The sequence below is a fragment of the Maylandia zebra genome, linkage group LG22 (assembly GCF_041146795.1).
Source record: "Maylandia zebra isolate NMK-2024a linkage group LG22, Mzebra_GT3a, whole genome shotgun sequence".
Classification (NCBI taxonomy): Eukaryota; Metazoa; Chordata; class Actinopteri; order Cichliformes; family Cichlidae; genus Maylandia; species Maylandia zebra.
In genome coordinates, this window is record NC_135187.1 from 22,288,517 (window position 1) to 22,308,339 (window position 19,823).

The following is a 19,823-nucleotide window of genomic DNA, read 5'->3' on the forward strand; positions in this document are numbered from 1 at the left end:
ATCTCTAATCACACTACTGACATGAGCTACCTTAAACCTCAGATGACCAGGAATCAGCAGACATGGCAAATATCAGCCAGACATAGAGCCTGGATGTCTGAGACAATCAAGTGTTATTAAATCAACTCTTATGCCACTGCCTTGTGTAATCTGTAACCTTTATCAGTTGTTTTGTAGACATGATTCTCATTGTGTGTTAAGATGTAAAAAAAAAACAAAAAAACAACAACAACAACAAAAAAACAACCAAAACAAAGTGGGCACAGACAAATACACCACAAATGACAGTTTTTTCATCAAAGTCTCTTTTACACTAGAAATTAACAGTGCAGTGCCTTTGCACAGTATTGTTCTTACAACTGGAAGACGGAGAAAAAGGAGAACCTAGCATAGCATAGTGGCTGAGCAATGTGTGAAGGAATTATTGTAACTTAACAGTTAACATGAGGGCTGACTGAACATATTCTGACAGACCACTTGGAAAAGATAGTGGCTACAAAGTCAAAGGAAAGCTACAGCAGATCTAAGAAATAATAACAGGAGGTGGATTGTCATTTCCTTGTGTATAGGGCAAATAATCATGGGTTGAAAAACATGTTAGGGAATGACTTCACCTTTATGTCAAAACAACCATTTAAACAAACAAGAAACCTATCAGAGATACATACACAGTCACACAGACAGATATACACATATGCATAACAATAAATCATAAAATCCTGTTACACACAAAAAACAGAGTAATATGAAATAAAGACATAAACACAAAGATAAACACAGTGGTGTTATTACTAAGTGGGAGGACTAGTTAAATGCAAGATTAAAAAGGTATCTTTAAGAGTTTCTTGATATTATCCGTAACTATCTGAGCTTTCTTCTCCAATATGTTAAGGTACACTTTTCCAGAGCTTTGTTTTGTTTTTTCAGAAACTGGGAAAGCTGCATTCCCAATTTTCCTCTGTGGGGTATTGCTATTGTTAGCTATCGCATAGCTAACAATTTGGCCTTGGAAGATCTAACAGAGTGAGTAAGTAGAGTGACAGACTTTCAGATAATGTTCAAGACCTTCTTTCAAATGACATGAGTATCCTTTCCTATATAATAAGCATTCATAAACATTGCTGAATTTAGAATTGCTTCTTCAGTGAAAGTAGGAATATTACAATGTATGTGACACTGTTACATGCATTCAGTTTCTTACATATAAACAGAGATTTTTTATCACAAAAGTGGGCAAAACATATTTTTTGATGCAGAATGGTCTGTCTTTTCGACATTCTATTATAAAATAGGTCATAAAGCAATAGTCTAAAGTAAAAGCACCTAGAATCTGCGTAGGCTACCTCTCAGCACTGATCATGAAGCCAGTATAAAGTCAGATTTTTTAGAAGGCCAGGGGGTACAATGTACTATGTTTTAAGGATTTCGCCTTTGGCATTCCTCTTTCTTAGTGAGTTGAGTCACGAGGGCCCAGACCTTTGTAACAACTGAAAGTGTAATTCAGTTGTTTACCAGTAGGCTGAAAAAAGGAACAAATGCAGGTCAGTAGCACAAACATAAAGGAAATGCAGCCCAGCCATGCTTCTGAGAAATCCCCTTTACACCAATAAAGCATTATATATTAGAATATGAACTTACATAGAGGAGTACCTCTTGTTTATGCGGTGATTCAACTTTCGTGTAAACAATATTTGTAGTTAATATCAGGGTGGAGGCTGCCTTTATAGAAGCAACTACCCCGTTCTCTTATTGATCAAAAGCTGACGCGACAGGTGTGTTAACCAATCAGAATTTGTTGTGGTGAGCGTTTTGGTCCAATCAGCACGAATTATGCAAATTCCGAAACAAAGTTCCCCCTGTACCAGCACGGTGATTGCAGTGAGCCTCCCATGTTTTATTTTCTGTTTAATTATCGTCGTCAAGAGTGTTGTGATAAGTAGGTATTGCTTATGAATAACTCATCCGCTGCAAGGCGCTGAAGAACAAACTGTTTGTTATGTTTGCGCTAACAGGTTTGCGTTAACCGGTAGAGAAAGCTAACTGCTAAAGCTAGCATAGCTATCTTGCTAGTTCGCCGGTACAGGCGGTCCTCTTTGTCTGACAGGGGAAGGCGTGCTCTTTTGTTAAGCTTTCCCTTTGTCCCTTCGGGAAAGAGGAACTGTTGGGTTGGGATTTCACAATTATCCACAGTTCTGAAAGTATTTAGAAAATGCAGATCGCCAAAAAATACTTTTCAGAAAGCCTGATTCAGTTAACCATCTTGCTCAGTTTGATTGGAGTTCGTGTGGATATCGACAGCTACTTGAGCGGCTATTATACGCCTTTGACAGAGATTAACTTGGGTCCTAGCTCAGCCTACATCCAGACACCGTTTCATATTTTGAGAGACACTTTTGATGGATATGGTGTACACCCAAAATGTCCCGAGTTGGACTATTTTTTTGCAAGTCGTCGGCTGCTGGACGAGGTGAGGACCCTCGGTTCCCCGCGGTTCCACACGCAGTTGAACGCATGGCTGGTGCACGAAGTGCCTGCAACTGACAAGGCTGACTGTGGGCCTTCAACCAGTAACAACACCGAATCTAGCTCAGGGCTAGAAAGTCCTGGCGAAGAATCCAGGGATGTCAGTGAACACCTGCCAGTCAGTGGCCCAGCAGTGTACCAGACAAACATTGAACTCGGACAAGGGCCTTGTGGCGCTGGAGCCTGCGGGTTTCTTAAAGAGGCAAGTTTGTGAATAATATGCCATAAAGTTGTAAAAACTTTGTTTCTAATGAGGCTATAATGTAACCTGCAACAGTGAAGGTGGTCTATCCCTCTAAAGTACTTGATTAACTGAGGTGACAAACGAGTAAAACTTCCGTAATAGCTAGCTTAAGCTATTACTAGCTAACTAGCATAACTAACCGTTGAACTGGAAAGATGGGTGTTATCCAACAACTACGTTATTTTACTGGAGTATTTACTGGTGAACCAGGAAGCAAGTCAAAAAAAATTCTGGAATGCAAATTTATTTTCGTTTTGTCAGGCTCTGTCAGGCCCTTGTCACAAATCACAATCCAGTAATGTGTCTTTAGTCAGATTATGTCACTTACATCCGTAATGACAATGTGTTAACTTGGATAAGTCACCTAATCAGTGTAGTAAGTAACTTAAACATAAAGCTTAATAACATGTCTACCAAACATCATATACTGTATATGCGGCATACAGCTGCCTGCTGCACTTGTCACTCTTTCACTATGGTACTTGTCACATTAAGCAATCTGGGAATAGTAACTATAGAATTACTTCAGCAGAAAACACCATGCAAAGACAGGTGTAACTAATGTCTGTACTTTATGACAACAAATATATTATAACACTGTAATTACAACCTTTATATTCAGTCCTCCTAGTAGTGTAGTCTTTCTAGAGCATGGCAGAAAGAGCTGATTGGTGGATATTGTATCCCAAAGGCAGTTTATGTTGTCAGTTGTGTAACTATATCTCTTTTCTCCTGACCCAACCACCAGCTGCGCCCTTTGAGGGGTGGAGAAGTGAGACTCGGATCCCCACCCTGTTTGCTTACACAAAAGCAGTTTTCCATAGTTAAGCACTGCTCTTCCTAGGGTTGCTTTTCATGTGTATAATGTGATGTTGACTCATTTGTTGTTGATGACAAGAGATGGGTCGCCATACCCCCCCCCAAAAAAAAAAAAAAAAAAAAAAAAATTACAAGCCTTGTTGTTTGTTTTGCAAATGGCCTTAGTGTCTGAGAATATACAATATGCAGGAGCTGTATATAGTTATCCCGTTGAAGGTGTATCAATAACTTTTTGTCATTATTTGGCTTTAGTCTTAGTGTGAAAGCAAAAAGTTTTCTTTCACACTAAGACTAAAGCCAAATAATGACAAGAAGTACTCAAGACCAGTCTAGTTCTGCCCAAGTTCTGTCTGGGCTTGTTGGTCTCCACTTTTCCTGTTTGAACTGGTCTAGGAAGTGAATCAGTTATTGATACACCTTCAACAGGATAACTATATACAGCTCCTGCATATTGTATATTCTCAGAAACAAAGGCCATATAATATATATTTTTAGAACAAATGAGAATTCTATTATATCTTTAATTGGATATATCGTGAACTTTCTAATCTTGGAAGCTGGTGACCTTTATTTCTGTAGGTGTATCAGAGGGTAATTGGCTTAACTTTTACAATGATTGCTTTGTAATCATAAATAAATAATCTAATCTTGTTTATAACAGAATCATCTCATGACAGAAGAGTCATACTGTAAAGACTCAATTGAGATCAATGAACTACCGCTAGAAATGTAACGATGTTTGGAGTTCTTTACTAAGAATTAACAAATTGTTTTTCCTTTTCTTTCCTCTTCACTTCTAAACTGAATTCCCTCCTCTCTTTTCCCTGCCAGGAGGAAGATGTTAAAGTTAAAGAAGAGGAGGAACCTGCTCCAGTCTCTCAGCTGGCTCACAGTTCCACACTGGAACAAGAGGTACTGTTGGCACTCTTTCATGTATTTTAATGACCGTAACAGTGCTGGATTTTTTGTGAGAATACACAGTAGTGTTTGTCCATCTGCAATGATGCATGTATAACGTTGGCATCAATTTTAGGCTGGTTATATTGATTTAACTAGAAAAATCAGGGACTCACATTACATATTTACTGAAATTGCATCATTTTGATGACAGTGCTGTTTTAGTAACACCACAGAATATGATTAGAAAGGTTGAAGCATAGTAATTACAGTCTCACAGGCAGTTCCTTATAGTAAAAAGCTATGCAGAAGCTAAATATAAATTCATTTTTCTTGTTCATTTTTTTTCATCAGTTACTTTGCTATGATTGTATACTGACAACAAAACATATCACTTACTTTTTTAAATTTACATCAGATTTTCTGTGTGTTGTCTCTTTCAGAGCCTGCTGGAAGGCATCACTGCACTGTCCAGTCCAACACGCCATCCCTCTGCTACTCTTGATATTGACCAGCAGTGGAACAATTTACTTTCTGTTGCAGACCTTGATGTAAGTTTCATGTTCATCTTCATGTTCATTAAATTAAGCCTTATATAAAATTACATTAGTTTAGGGACATGCATACAGACACGTGTATTGCAGATTAGAGGTTTAGTTTACCACATTGATCTAACTGTTGTTTTAGAGGATTTTCAAAGTTTTGGAGAATAAAGTTCGACTAATAGGTCTCTCTAAAATATAGGACTTGGACCCCCTTGTGACTGAGCGTCTGTCAGATCTCGACACTGACATCACCAGCGCCATCAGCCGGAATGTCAGTCTGCATGATGCTATGCTAACCAGTCCTGGAGTGTTTGGGTTGGCATCTGATAGAACTGAGCCCAGGACCACGACCCAACAACAAAGGGCTCTCTTTCGAATGGAATCCATAGGCTCTTTAAACTCAGATGCTTCACCTGGGATGGCTCTAGGTCTTGCTGCACTCCCCTTTGCCTCAGTATGTAACATAACAGGAAATGTGTCATCAAATAGTGCACTGGGTGGCTGCCTAGATGAGGCAGTGTTTGACCAGATCAATCAGCTTGGTTTGGAAGGTCTGGACTCAATTGACAGCAGCCTGATGGACTGTTTGGACAGCATAGACCCACGGGTCCTTGAGGACTTGGAGTCAGACTCTGGTCTCTCTTTGGAGAGCAGCTCTGGAGGTCCAGTCTCTCCAGGTTGGTTCAGATTGCTTTCTATACTTGGAAGAGTTACATGTCTTAATTTCTGTTTTATGAAGCTACGAAATTTTCAGTTAAATATGCTGACACAGTCATTAACTCCTCACTTTGTCCAGGCTCATCTGAGATGTCATCCTCATCCAGTTCATACTGCGAGGATGAGTGTGGAGCTACAGGCTACAGCAGTGAGGCAGACTCAATCCCCTCTAAAGGCATTGTTGACTACACCACAGCATGGCCACCTGTTGAGGGTGTGTGGCATGATCACAGCTACTCATCTGCCAATTTCTTTAACCAGCCGTCAGTAACGCTGCCTCGCAAAAACATCAAGGAGGAGCCTCTCAGCGATGATGATGGATTCCGGCTGGAAGAAGGGGAGCTGAGTCGTGATGAGCTGCGCGCCCGTGCTATGTGCCTGCCATTCTCTGTTCTGCAGATAGTTAACATGCCTGTTGAAGAGTTCCTGGAAGTTCTTGATGGTCATGGCTTTTCCCCTGAACAGGTGACCCTCCTGAGGGACATCCGCAGGCGTGGTAAGAATAAGCTGGCAGCCCAAAACTGCCGCAAGCGCAAATTAGATGCCATCACTGGGCTCCAGGAGGAGGTGGAAAGGTTGCAAGTTCAGAGAGACAAACTGCTGAGGGAGAAGCACCTTACAGCAAAAACAATGGGTGCTGTGGGCCATCAGATAAGGCAGCTGACCAGAGACATCCTGTCCCGGCTGAGGGATGAATCAGGAACACCCCTGAACCCAGACAGATTCACCCTGCAGTGCGGGGCTAACGGTAGGGTTGTAGTTCAGCCTGTAAGACGACCTGCTGTCTCCACATCTGGCAACAAAACAGACAAGAGAAAGAAGGAAAAAAAGCAATAATGCAGCATTTCCTGCTGAGACTTGATCTTTTTGGTTTTGGGATATTGCGGAACCTAATTGCCTGACTCTGGTTTTAGGGACTCCTGTTTTGCTAAAGTGTGTGTTGATTCACCACTGTTGAGAACCTAAATGCAAAAAGAAAAGACACTCAAAAAATAAGTAAAAGAAAAAAAAAATGTAAATGTGTTATTTGATCGTAAAAATGTAGATCACACACTGGACATTCTCTTCTTGTTAAAGGTGGATGTGGCCGATGGGGTAGTTTAAGGGAACAGCTAAGCTGTTGGTAATGCCAGCAGTCTCTTTGTGCCTGTTAACATTAAAGTCATAGTCTTTCTCATTTTTACAGAAAATTGTAGGCAATCACGCATGTTTAAAAGTCAGCTTGGCCAGGATTGTGATATTTCCAGACAGGATAGAGATCTAAGAGGAGTATTTACCTGTAATCTTGCCTTTAGTGTTTTCCTACTCGGTATAAGAACGAGGTTAAAGGGTTGTATTTATTAAACTTTCTTAGGTCCATGAAATGCTTATAGAACTGTTAAGGACGTTTTCCCCCCTCTCCCAAAATGGTAAACTTTGGTCAGCGTGATAAGAATATTGGGTTATTACAAGTCCAAAGTTTACTGATTTGTTCCCAGTATTTGAGGGCATGCACTGTTTGAGTAAAAAAAATAAACTGAAATAAAAAAAATCAAATAGATGTCTTTTGCTTACATGTCTTGATGACGTGCAGTATACCAATGACTCAAAGGACTTGGCCTTAATTTGCATTTAATGTGTTTTGGTAAATACGTATGTACATCATACATAAGTGCATATATCCATAACAAAAAAGTTCTTGCATAAGAATTCAACTATAGTTTAACCCCTTTCATTTGAAGTGTTTTAGAGTTTTTGGCAAGATTATTCTACCTCACAGCTTAGTTTTTGTTAATTTTGGCTACATAAAAAAAAAAGCCCTCACCCCGCTTTGCTTTTTTTCTTTCTTTTTTTTTGTCTTTTGAAGTGCACTCGATAACAACAATTTCATTATAAATGTGACCGTAATCACACATAAAAGATTCAGTTTCTGAAACAGGAAAAATAGAATCACCAACTTTATTTAAAAGGTCTGAATGCTGTTTGAATGTATGTGTTTGTTTGTTTGTTTGTTTGTTTTTTAAAGAATATTTATTATCTGAGTAGAATCAAGTGATATTAAAAGTCTGCATCTTATTTATGTGTACACACAAGTAGTCACCTGAGTGAGTAAACTGAAGAAAGATGCATAAAGTATTTGAATAGTGATCAATCTGAAGCACAATTTGAATGAACTGAAATTTTGACTTCTTTACAAGTACTTGTGAGTTTTTTTCTTTTTGGATAAATTTGATTCTCAGGCCCCAGTTTTGTTTTGTTTTTTCCTGGCTAAAATTTGAAATTCTCTAAAGTGCACTTGTTTAATACAAATCCTTCATTATCAAAGTCACCCCAATTAAACAAACTGCTAAAAAAAAAAAACCCTAAATAATAAATTACTGATTGATATTTAAGAAGTTTGAATGATGTTTGGATGCCTCCTTTTTATATGTATAAGATTTTTTGGCAGTTGAAGTATTAATAGAGGTCGCCGCCCTGTTCCTGGTTATGCTGCACAATAAGTCAGCTGAGTGAGTGAAATTGAGAAAAGTCCATGAGGTAGTTTATGCAGCTTTCGGTTTTCTTTTTTTCTTTGTTTGTATTTTCTTGTTTGGCTTGAACCTTTTGTTTGCTGTTTGTATGAATTTTGTTTTCGTAAATATTTGCTTTGTTTCTGAAGTTAAATGTGTTTGATTCCATTGTGATTTTTGAAAGTGTGCGTTTGCTTACAGAACTTGAGTTGCTCCTGCAGACTTTTTAAAATAAAAAGAAATCTTTTGAAATACTTTTGAATGGCCTTGATTTTAAAATCAGCATATAGGAACATATTATTCAAAAAATGCAGTCTTAAAATATCAATGGATATTATAGATATCTATTGATCTATTATAGATTAGGGATTACAAACATAAGGCCTGGGGGCAAAATTGGCCTGGCAACAGATGCAATCTGAGCCACTGGACAGCTTTTTAAAATGTGATGGATGGTACACATTTTGGATTTTTTTTTAAACTGTATTTTCCGTGTTTTACAGCTTTTCTTAATGATAAAAATCCTACTCCCATCACTATTCACACCAATTTGAGTAAGTCATAGGTAATATTAGATAAAAAAAACTTAAATGACAGAAACGTTTCTGATTTCTGCAGTGCGTTCACAGTAAATAAATAAATAAGGATATAGTCTATCAATAAACAAAACCTTTCTATTATATAGTTACAGAACAGTCTGGGCAATGAGCAACCATAACTACACATGCATTTCCTACAATCTTAGATTGTAGGATTGTTTGTTTGTTTGAAATAAATTAACAAACAAACAAACAAACAATCTAAGCCAAAAGAGTCGTGCTGACTGAGTTCTATTTAATACAGCTTAATTTCTTTATCATGCAAAAATAACCAGCATATGCTGTTGAAATTGCACTTCTTTTTCTTATATTAAGATTCTGCAGACATTAAAGGTGTAATTAAACCTCTTTACACTGGTCCGGCCCACGTGTAAACAAAATTTTCTGCATGTGGCCCACGATTCAAAATGACTTCGATATCCCTGATGTAGAGTTCTAGGCTTCATCATCCACAGGTTTTGGAGAGCGAAAAGCGTTTTCTAACCGGGCTTCCGTAGATGGTGCACAAGTATGCGCACAAGAATGCGCGTGAGTAGCTTTTGGCGCCCGTGCTGTTGAGCCACACTTTTGTAGACATAAAGAATCAACTGACCGCGTGGAAAAGAAGTGCCGTTGGAGCGATTCTCTTGTTTTAGGGTATGTATGCAGATACCGACTTGTTTAAAAAAAAAAAAAAAAAGGTTATCATTAACAGAGGTGTCAGAGTTAATTGGTTCACTGTAACAAAATAGCAGTATATGCTAGCCAGTTGTTTTACCATCTGACGCTATCTCGAATGAGAGAGAAACGCTCTGTTAACTACAGTTGCAGTACTTTAACTTAAACAGGCAAGCGAAAAGTAACAGTGTCTGTTCCTTGTAATGCTGTAGTTGTATCATAGATCTTAAGATTATGTATCCGTTTCTAAAACGTCGAGTGTCGCATTAAACTTGAGTACGTTATTGTTAGCGCAAGTTACGTTAACGTTACCCGCACGTTTTTTTTTGTGCCAGCGCACCTATTTTAAGTCCCTCCGCATTGCAGTTGACACAATAAAAGTGAAGTAGGTTTTCCCTAACGGTTAAAGGCCAGCTAAAGTTAGCATGCGAGCTAACGTTATAAGAATTTGGCTATCTTTGAATACTTTAAGAGTTTATCGCTAAGCTAGCTAATGCTACGTTTTTACTTCCCTTTGGTGGCCATCCCTTTGTCAAGGTTGCCTAATTTTAATACCCCAATGGGCAAATAACAGTCTTCACAGTTAAATTCGTTTACGATCCAGGTGTCTGTGGCGGCTTTAGGGCCTATGGCCAATCCTAAATGTGGATATCAGGAGCACATGAATGTGAAGGATTTGTTATTATCAAATTCCTTTTTTTGTTTGTGTTTTTAGATCACAAAATGGGAAAGAAGCAGAATACCAAGAGTAAGAAGGATGCACAGGATACACAGGAGGAACCTGAAGAATTCGTTGTGGAAAAAGTGCTGGACCAGCGTGTTGTGAATGGGAAAGTAGAATTCTACCTCAAGTGGAAAGGATTTACAGAGTGAGTTGGCTGGGACTCCTGCCCCCCTCCTGCTGAGCTGGAAGTGCTTCCCTGGTATGGGGTTGTGCTAAACTTTTGTTTGAAGTCATTGTGGTTGCATGAAGACGGTGCCTTCATTCAAGCAAGCTAGCTGATGCTAGTATTTGGCTTTTTTTTTTTTTTTCCTAAATGGAAATCAGTGTGAATTGATGCAATGCAATCGTTGACTCTCTTTCTGCTTGTTTAGTGCTGATAATACTTGGGAACCAGAGGAGAACCTGGATTGCCCTGAGCTGATTTCAGCATTTTTGGAGGCTCAGAAGAACGTTAAGGAGAAACCTGCACCTGTTAAGAGGAAGGCCTCCACGGAAGAGCCAGAGACTGAACCTAAGAAGAAGGATGTGGTGAGTTCCTTTGCTTTCACAAGTTTCTGCAATTAGCATGTCCTAGAGACAATTTAAATTTAGAACCGTCAAGCTTAACATGAGGGCCATTCAGAGAAAGGGTTGCATAACTTAAACAAAGACGAGCATTATAATAAATGAATGTATTATAAATAAATCATATTTGTGCTTAGCTAGGGTGGTGTGTAGACATTTAACTTAGTATTATACTTGTATAATTGTGACAAACCTAATTTTGAATAAGTCACTCAGACCATTCTCTTGAAATGCAGCTGCTTCTGAACTTATGCTAGAAAGTGCAAGGATTTTAAATGAATCAAATTGTGTTGTTTTGTTTCCTTCCCATCTTATATGCCTACATTCTCTGTTGTAACCACCTACAGGCTGAGAAACCACGTGGTTTTGCTAGGAACCTCGAACCCGAGCGAATCATTGGCGCAACAGACAGTAGCGGGGAGTTGATGTTCTTGATGAAATGGTACATTTTTATGCAATATTTCTGGTCATTGAAGAAAAAAAAAAAATCTCATATCTTTGTCTCCTTGGAAGCAAAATATAATGAAATGACTGTTAGTTCAAGACCTTTGCGCAGTAATGTTTTGTTAATCTAGGCAGTGTAAGTCATAGGATGGATGTGCATGGTAGTCACTGGTGTTTCATGCTACAATGGACGGCCAGTGAATTCAAAAGTATTGAGTGCTATGATTTCTGGATCCTTCGCAGTACAAATAATTATCCTGAAATATTGTAATAGCAATCAAAGAAAGTTTAAACTGAAGGAAGTGTAACTGAGTGGAAGTACTTGGATAATTGGATGTTGTTGTTTTTTTTTTGTTTGTTTTTTTTGTTTTTGTTTTTTTGTTGTTCTGTTTTGTTTTTTGATTTATTTTTAAGTTGTTTGCATTTGAGCTCTTAAAAATTGGAAACTTTCTTTGTTTCACTAAATATTTATTCTTAAACCCTTGAACTTAAAGCTCAGTTTCTACACTTCAGTTGCCTTTCACTGCTTAGATCTTGCTACATGGTGTACAGAGCCACAGTTATGAAACTGTCACTGCCCAGGCTGTGTTCCTGCTGTAAACCTTTCCTCAACTTATAAACTTAGTTGATTTAAAGTACATTAATTTATGCTGGCTTTCTATAATGTTCCTCTCTCAATCTGCCTTCTTTTAGGAAAGACTCGGATGAGGCAGATTTGGTCCCAGCCCGTGAGGCCAACACCCGCTGTCCTCAGGTGGTCATATCCTTTTATGAGGAGAGACTGACCTGGCATTCCTGTCCAGAGGATGAAGCCCAGTAGTTCTTCTCTGCAACCCATGCAGTAGTCTACATCAACATTGTCAACCTTTTCCTCAGGACTGGATTTCTCCTGACTTGCCTTCTAGGTCTAGCTAAATTAGTCTTTTTTTTTTTTGTCTTTTTTTTTGTTTTGTTTCTTTTTTATTTTGGAAGAAGTTTCAACACTTGCATGGCAGTCGGTGAGTTCTGTTGTAAATATAAGCTTAGCCGATTGTGAGAACAGGTGATAGTGTTTTGATTAAGAAGTAAAGAAAGAAGCCTTCTTGTATTATTGTGAATGACTGATCTCTTTAGCCCCTTTTCATACACGAGATGTACAACAATGTTGGCTTCAGCAGTCTGCTCAGCAATCTGTTATTCCAACATGGATTGCGCTTGTGTTCCTAATGGCTTCATTTAAATGTATCCAAGATGGTGAAGGAGAGCTCTGTAGTACGCACAATTTAGCCATACATTCAGAAGGCTTGTTTGTGGGTGAGGTGCAACTACAGTTTTGATTGGTTTTCTCACCCTTTTTCAATAACAGCACAGGATCTGACTGTGTGTCGTTCAGAGCTGTACACTTCCTTCTGGAGTGTGAATAGTAAAAATGCTTCATGGAGGAATGATACTGTATTTAAAGTCAATAGCTAAAGTTAAGACTAAATGTGATGCATAGATTTGAAATTTAGGGCATTAACTAGTGAGCTTTGCAACTCAGAGATTCACAAGATACAAGTACAGTTGTAATCCAGTGCATGCATGTCGTTAATAATACTTGGTTTAGTTTAGGTGCTCATTTAGACTTGAAGTCAACACATTCAGATGCAGCCAGATTCATGGGAGCGAGTGCACAGCTGAAAAAGGACTGTTGATTAGGGCCACTTCCACCTTCGTCTTTGTTTAAATGTTTTAAATTCCAAAACACTTTTCTCACTCTGCCACATTCTTGCTCATGTTTTCTACTGTAGTGATGTTTTGTTCCATAAATACTTTTTGTATACTGTCTTTAAATATTGTTTGTCGTTCTAATAAAGGTTTTATGCCAGATTTTTTTTTTGTCTTTTAGGTTTTTTTTCCCCAACTACAAATACATGTAAGACTTTACTGGAAGTAATTCAGAGCGAGTTGCATATGAAACGAAGTTAACAATTAGGATTTCCTTATGTACCTAATAGATGTTTCTTGGGTGAAGTTTTTTACAGTTTTGTCTTCATGCTGCAGTGCTTTGGTTTTCCCGTGGTTTCACTCTAAATGCAAGACTGCATAATGGCATGGGAGATAAGACAGTGAACCTTTGTGCATTACTGATTTCTGTGGGAAATCACTCAAGTTTCTTATTTGAGTGATTTGGACAAGGTCATGATAGATATCCAACCTTTAGTCCTAGCAGGAAAAAACAACTGCTGCATGAACGTTCACCTACAAATTTGATAACAAACAGCTAATTTCTCTGAAAAGTTTGTTCTGTAAATGCTAAAGAGTAGTGAGTAGCCTGCAGAAAGGATACAGGGATGGAAAATGGCCTGTTATTGTCATTTCCTCGTAAGTGTTTAACTTTTTTTTTTTTTTTTTGTTTAAGTCAAATATCTATCCAAATAGATTAGTCTGTGGTGGCTATGATTTCATGTGATCTGTAGAGCAAGGTGTGTAGTTTGATTAAGTCAAATATCTAATCACAGCAACACAGTCATGTCTTATCTGTTAAGTGCTTGAATCATTTCAATATAGACATACAGCTATATTAATGGAAATTAAATGTCAGTGCAGCAATTTCAAGTAATATAAAACATATGCTTAAAATAAATCTTGGTCTGTATATTTCACGTGTCAGCTTTTGTCAACTCTGAATTTTGCTTAATTGGCCATAAAATGTAGAAATCGGATAGAAAATGGTGCTGTTTTGTAACAGTCTGTAAAAGCAAATGAAAGTTTCTGTTGACACAAGATAAAGAGATCTCTATATGCAAATTACCATCCAACCTAAGGTGACGTCTCACTAGTTTCTTGATCCACTCTTGGACTGGTCAGAGGGATAGACGCCAACTGGCTTTGGTAAGATCTCTTGGTCTTCAATTTTAAAACTGTCATTGTATACAACAATGCTTGCTGTGGGCTGGAGTTCACGTAGACTAGGTGTCAGTGTCATCTCTGACGCTCTGATGCCTTGATTTGAGATTTTGATTTAATTTTGAAACTTTTGATTTATTAGTTGAAACGAAGCATAACACAGCCCATGATGTGATATCTCAGATAAGGTTTTGGGATGTTGTTTTTGTACCGTATCATGCTGCAGTTGCCTGTCTGTCTTTATGGCTACGTTCACACTGCAGGTCTTAATGCTCAATTCCGATTTTTTGATCAAATCCGATTTTTTTGTCTGCTCGTTCACACTACAAATAAAATGCGACAGCAAACGCGCTCTAGTGTGAACGCTCAAAGCGGCCCGCATGCGCAAAAGAAGCTGTCACACACAACGAGCTCTGTTTAGACCCAGAGCAACAGTATTGTTTGACTGATGGCCCTTAATATGCAGACTTCGGACTTCGTTTCCCAATTTTTGCTTTAAGTTCTTTTGTTATTTACATAATAATGTAAATAACCTAATAATGGTCCTTATTGCTGTTTAAGAGAGGAGCGGTGCTTCAAATGATAGCTGCAGATTTCTGTCAGAATCTGCAGATTACAGTACAAATAAAATGTTCACATTGTCTTCCCAACAGTTTCACTGACATCCACACTGGATGGCCAGGAAGCGTTCGCGATGTCTTCTCGGGCGCTTCTCCGGCGCTGATAATTGGCTTCAGTCTTGTGTCGGTGACGTAAAAGGCGGATTTAATGCGACTTGACCGTTCAAACAGCAGTCGCTTTCTAAAACATCGGATATGTATCGGATTCGGATTTGAAAATATCGGATTTGCGCCGTTCACACTGTCATAGCATGATCGGATATGGGTCGCATAGGGTCAAAAAAATCGGATTTGATGCGCTTTCGCCTGCAGTGTGAACGTAGCCTAAATTTCATCTAGAACTGCAGTGAAGCAGTCGTGGACAACTATGTTAACAATTAAAGTCAGAACAATGGACAGTTATTAAATTTTGATTTGTTTGTTTGGTTTTGGTTAAAGTTTCTCCACCCAGCCACCATACAGTGTTATTGTGGTTCAGAGCTGGTTGTAGGAACAAAAAAGAAGCAGACATAAAATCTCAGACCATGAAGTGGTACTTTTAAATTGTCTGAATGTTTCTAAAGGTAAATCCCCATAAGCACTTGCATTAGAAGAAACATAAATGGAAGGGTTCAAGAAGAAAGAGATCAATTTAACAATGAATCTGTTTCTTTTTATTAGTTAGGCACCTACAATCCATCAATCAATAAATGAATAAAGTGAATGTTTCAAAATCGGGTTGTTCACAGGCTATTTTTTTTCTGAGGTCCTGTAGAGACCAGTAACTATATAAAGTTATTATGACTTTATTTGGGGTTGTCGCTGCATTGCCATCGCTTGGCCTCCTCCCACCAGGTGACACCATTTAAACTGATTCCGGATAATAGCAGTAAGAAACAGGTGCGTAGAAAAGCGACGCTTAACATGTTACTCTCATCTGAGATTCTTGATCATTTTCTTTCCGCCTGATTTAGACGAATGATTTAAGAACAATGCATTTTACGATTACTTTTTAAATGTTGCTTGTTATGGTATACTTTCTAACTACGTGGCCTGATCCAGTCGGGAAAGGAGGTCGTGCTTAGCAGTGGGAAATTAGTAGTAGCAGGGTTGGTATTAGTTCAGTTCAGGAAGGGCTAAGCTTCAAGCCAGGTTAGTGAGCTGGTCCTGGTTGTTCACATTATCGTATAATTTCACTCGAGGTGAAGATGGGAGAGGTAAGGTCAAAGTAGATGCAAAATCGGGCGTCCTTCTCGCTCTTTTTTTTTTTTTGTTGTTAATATGTTTGTGGGTTCGTGGGTTTGTTTTGTTTTGCGTTTCGTCTTTCCCTCTCAGTAGCTACCCTAAGTCCCGATGCAATAAAAAGAGGGCATCCTGGGGTTTCCATTGAACTCCGTTTTGATTACCTGTTTTAGCCCCAAAGAGGAAGGAAAGCACAAAAAGTTAAATGGGAAGAGTCTTTCTTCCTCTGTTCTCAGGAGGTTAAACATTACAAATGATTTTGGGGTATTCAGAAGATGTATAATAAGCACTGATTATGAGCGTTAAATCATTGTTTAAGCCCTGTTGTGTTGTCCTGGATAGTGGTTAGAAAATTATAATACTTCATGCTCTTAAGTGTTTTAGAGCACTGAGTGCGTGTAACTTCAGATCAAAGTGCACTCCATTATGCAATTCCCTGCAGCATCCTGTTAACCTCACGTCTACGTGTAGGACCTGCTGAATTATTGCAGCTACAGGACTGTTGTTGAAGAGCAATGACAGTCTTGAAGGAAGAGCCTACAGTCACCTCAGTACAGAGTTTATCCAAATAGATTAGTCTGTGGTGGCTTATGATTTCATGTGATCTGTAGAGCAAGGTGTGTAGTTCAGTCTCTTGAAGGTGGCCTGATCACCCTATTTGAAAACGTGTTTAAACTTGCTTATTATCTCTGGTTAGACTTTAGGCCTGCAAATGGCATGTTTGGTTTGTTTGTTCATGAACAGATGACTGGATAACGCATATGACTAATATCACTGTAAAGCTAACCTTGTAGAGTTGGCTTTGAAAGCACTAGACTGTATTTCTCTTTCTAGTGGGCTGTTTTTGTCCCAAGTGTGTTTTGCTATGTGCCCATGTTTAATGTGTTCAGAACCAAGATTTCCCACACATAAGCTCAATCCTCCACCTTTGCCCCTCATCCCACTTGATCCCAAATCTGTTCGAAATCTTTGCACTCCTAAATCCTTCAAGGCTCAGTTGCTAGCCTTTTGTTTTATAAAATGGAATTGGGACAAAAGAAATGCTGTGATTTTAAAAATGCTGTTTAATTCTGAGAACCCATAAAGGCTGCTATAATTTTGCTGAAATCAGACCACCTGATAAGCAAATAGGCTAAAAGAGATGGTACTAATGTGTTTATTTCCCTTCCAGGTTTTTGTATCACTAATGGACACTATTCTGGATAATTTTTCAAACACTGTAAGTGGCTTTGATTTTATTTTTTATTTTTCCTGTATCTTGTTTTGTTTATCTATAATAGCAAATAGATAAACCCAAACAGTGGGACAATCCTGTTTTCATTTTGCCCACGTTCACATTTTCATTTTGAAATAATGGAACTCTGGTCTTGATTTTTGCAGGAGTTTATTAGAGTTTGCGTTCGGGATCCAAGGCTTCATAAAGATGGCCGCTGGCACACACATGTTGACTACGAGATTTGTTTACATGTATGTGCCAATTAAAAAAGAAACTGTTCTGTTAGCTTTATTTTGTTGTGTTTTTTGTAATAAGCGTTTAATGAACTGTTGTCTCTTGCAGACTAATAGCTTGTGTTTTCGAAAAAAGACCTCCTCTGTGAGACGGCGCTACAGTGAGTTTGTTTGGTTGCGTCACTGCCTGGAACAGAATGCTTTCATAATGTATGTTGAGGTTTTCTTGTTATGATGGTGATTAATCAATGTTGTAAATTGATAATCCAGCAAGTTACAAATGTATATTTATATCCATGTCCAGAGACTTGCCTAAATTGCCACCCTGGAACCCTTTCTTCAGTCTGAAGAACACAGAACAAGTCATCCAGAGGATCAAGGGTCTGCAGAAGTTTTTAGAAATGTGAGTTGCTCTTCTGCTGAAGCAGTTTCTGAAGTTCAGTTAATGTCTCCTGGAGGAGCCTTTCATACTCCCAAAGACTGTTTGGGGGTAAAAATTAGCACATCCCTTTTACAGCAAGTCATATAAACTTGAGGGATATTAATTGGGTGAGTGAAATAGCTGAGGGGTTGGTAATTGGTTTCATTTGCTTTGTTATTAATAAAATTTATAACCAATGCACTAAAGGCAACATGAGATGACCCCCCCCCCCTCCCCCAAAACAAGAATGCATTTTGTCCCCCCCAATTTTGAATCCATTCTCAGACCCTAGGCTGGTGCTGTGGGTCCTGGGTTCCACCTGGTGCACAAAAATGACTGGCCTCATGTGTACGAGAGTATGTAGGCAATACTGGAGGATGAATGAATTGTTGCTATTGAGTGGCCTCCATGCTCACCTGAAGGGAAAAACCTCTGGGCCGTCATTTTCAGTCCCTCTAACACTGGCAGATTGCACCTCAGATCTGGAGAAAGAACGTGGAGGGCCATGCAACCTACAGAGTACTTTTTTTTTTTCTTAAGTTGCTGCAATGTAACTCTAGCAAAATGGACTATCCTGCTGCATCATTTCTATTTTTTTACTTTGATTTTCAGGGGTATCTTTTTAATTCAGCCTTCTGTAGATTCAAAATTTTAATTTCCCTCAATGTAGCATCCTCTTGTTCCTAATGCGTTACCCAGTACATATCAGTATAGATATAAGCATTATTTTATTCTTTTCTCCCATTGAAATCTGATTTGTTCTCCTTAATACTGTCAAATTTTATTTGGATTTGATTGAAATGGTCTCATCTATTTAATTTTTTTTTTTTTTTCTCCTCTAGTGTTCTTCATACACCCTTGTTGTTATCTGATAGTCGGCTCCATCTGTTCCTCCAGTCAGACCTTAGCATTACAAAGATTGCAAGGTGTGCCGTTGGTAAGACCAGGTACACGGTAGCTGAAGCCATTCAGTGTTCAAGAACTGGTTGTATCAGATCAGAAGAAAAGGTTTCATGTGACTCTGACTGTGAAAGGTAAGTTATTATAGAAAATGTCTTAGTGCTTACTTGTTAACATGTGACTTAAAACTGAACTGACCCTTCAGTCTTTCTTTCAAATAGCACTTCATCATCGGGTTTGGGACTAAGTGTTGACACTTCTGGGCGAGGTAGCCCCATCTTCTTTCAGTCTGACGGAGATCCAGAACCCTTTTGTTCTTTTTCTGAGACTACCAGCCCACTTACTGAGTACTGATGTAAAGAAGTGACACTGTACTCTTCTTCTTTTTCTTGTGGATGTGTAGGTCATCTTTGCATTAATGTGTTCAATACTTCATTGAACTCTTGCTATTGTTGGCTTTTTTTTTTTTTTAAACTTCCGTTAACATCAGTGTGACCCTTTTGAAAATATTTTAACTTGCCTTGTGTCCTCTGCAATTGGTACCATTTAAGTATCATGTACTTAAAAAAATTTCATGGTTTTTAAAAAACAATGTGTAAAAACTGACAGTCTTAAATATTTCCAATGTGTACTTTTTAAAATCACTGCACTAAAATGTACTAAGGTTGGCAAGAGTTGTTTTGCATTGTAGACTTTTTTTTTTTAAGGAAAATATTTGAGAATACATTTTATGAGTTGTCATTGCATAAATAAATGGCCCTTTCTTAAAGAAAAGCTTGCATCTTCCATACTGTACTTTGTCTCTTTTAATTAGTAGAAAACCTGAAGTTCATGTTCCTGTATACTTTATATATATTTTGTGACCTGTCACTTGTCCCAGAGTTCAATACAATAGACTGTACTGTTTGAACAGTCCAGTAGAGGGAGTGTAGACATCACACCACCCAGAGCTTGAGTAAATAGTGGTGTGAGATGAAGGAACATCTGAAGGAGCGTCTGAGTTAATTGTGTACATGGCATGAAATGCTGTTATTTTGGGTACAAACTGTAGCATTTCTTTACTCGTATAGCTCAGGTTGCACAGCCTTGAATTATTATTATTATTATTATTATTTTTTTGTC

At 38.4% G+C, this 19,823-nt stretch overlaps 3 protein-coding genes across 5 annotated transcripts; all 3 read left to right on the top strand.

Moving 5' to 3' along the window:
* Positions 1 to 1,829: 1,829 nt before the first annotated feature.
* nfe2l3 (nfe2 like bZIP transcription factor 3) lies at positions 1,830 to 8,486 on the top strand. The gene is made up of 5 exons (XM_004547860.3): positions 1,830 to 2,725; positions 4,418 to 4,498; positions 4,927 to 5,034; positions 5,228 to 5,705; positions 5,825 to 8,486. The coding sequence occupies exons 1-5, from the start codon at positions 2,210 to 2,212 to the stop codon at positions 6,580 to 6,582; spliced, it is 1,941 nt and encodes a 646-aa protein (XP_004547917.2). The 5' UTR covers positions 1,830 to 2,209; the 3' UTR covers positions 6,583 to 8,486.
* An 826-nt stretch (positions 8,487 to 9,312) lies between these two features.
* On the top strand, positions 9,313 to 13,070 carry cbx3a (chromobox homolog 3a (HP1 gamma homolog, Drosophila)). Its single transcript, XM_004547858.5, has 5 exons — positions 9,313 to 9,469; positions 10,206 to 10,359; positions 10,586 to 10,742; positions 11,126 to 11,220; positions 11,916 to 13,070. Exons 2-5 carry the CDS (start codon positions 10,214 to 10,216, stop codon positions 12,040 to 12,042), a joined length of 525 nt encoding a protein of 174 aa, XP_004547915.1. The 5' UTR covers positions 9,313 to 9,469; positions 10,206 to 10,213; the 3' UTR covers positions 12,043 to 13,070.
* A 2,445-nt stretch (positions 13,071 to 15,515) lies between these two features.
* On the top strand, positions 15,516 to 19,487 carry snx10a (sorting nexin 10a). Of its 3 annotated transcripts, none has more exons than XM_004547857.4 (7): positions 15,516 to 15,589; positions 17,103 to 17,150; positions 17,312 to 17,398; positions 17,490 to 17,590; positions 17,685 to 17,783; positions 18,644 to 18,835; positions 18,923 to 19,487. In XM_004547857.4, exons 2-7 carry the CDS (start codon positions 17,118 to 17,120, stop codon positions 19,053 to 19,055), a joined length of 645 nt encoding a protein of 214 aa, XP_004547914.1. In that variant the 5' UTR covers positions 15,516 to 15,589; positions 17,103 to 17,117; the 3' UTR covers positions 19,056 to 19,487. The 3 variants fall into 3 exon arrangements, with proteins under 3 accessions (XP_004547914.1, XP_004547912.1, XP_004547913.1); XM_004547855.4 differs by lacking the exon at positions 15,516 to 15,589 and adding an exon at positions 15,601 to 15,906; XM_004547856.4 differs by lacking the exon at positions 15,516 to 15,589 and adding an exon at positions 15,601 to 15,841.
* Positions 19,488 to 19,823: the final 336 nt, after the last annotated feature.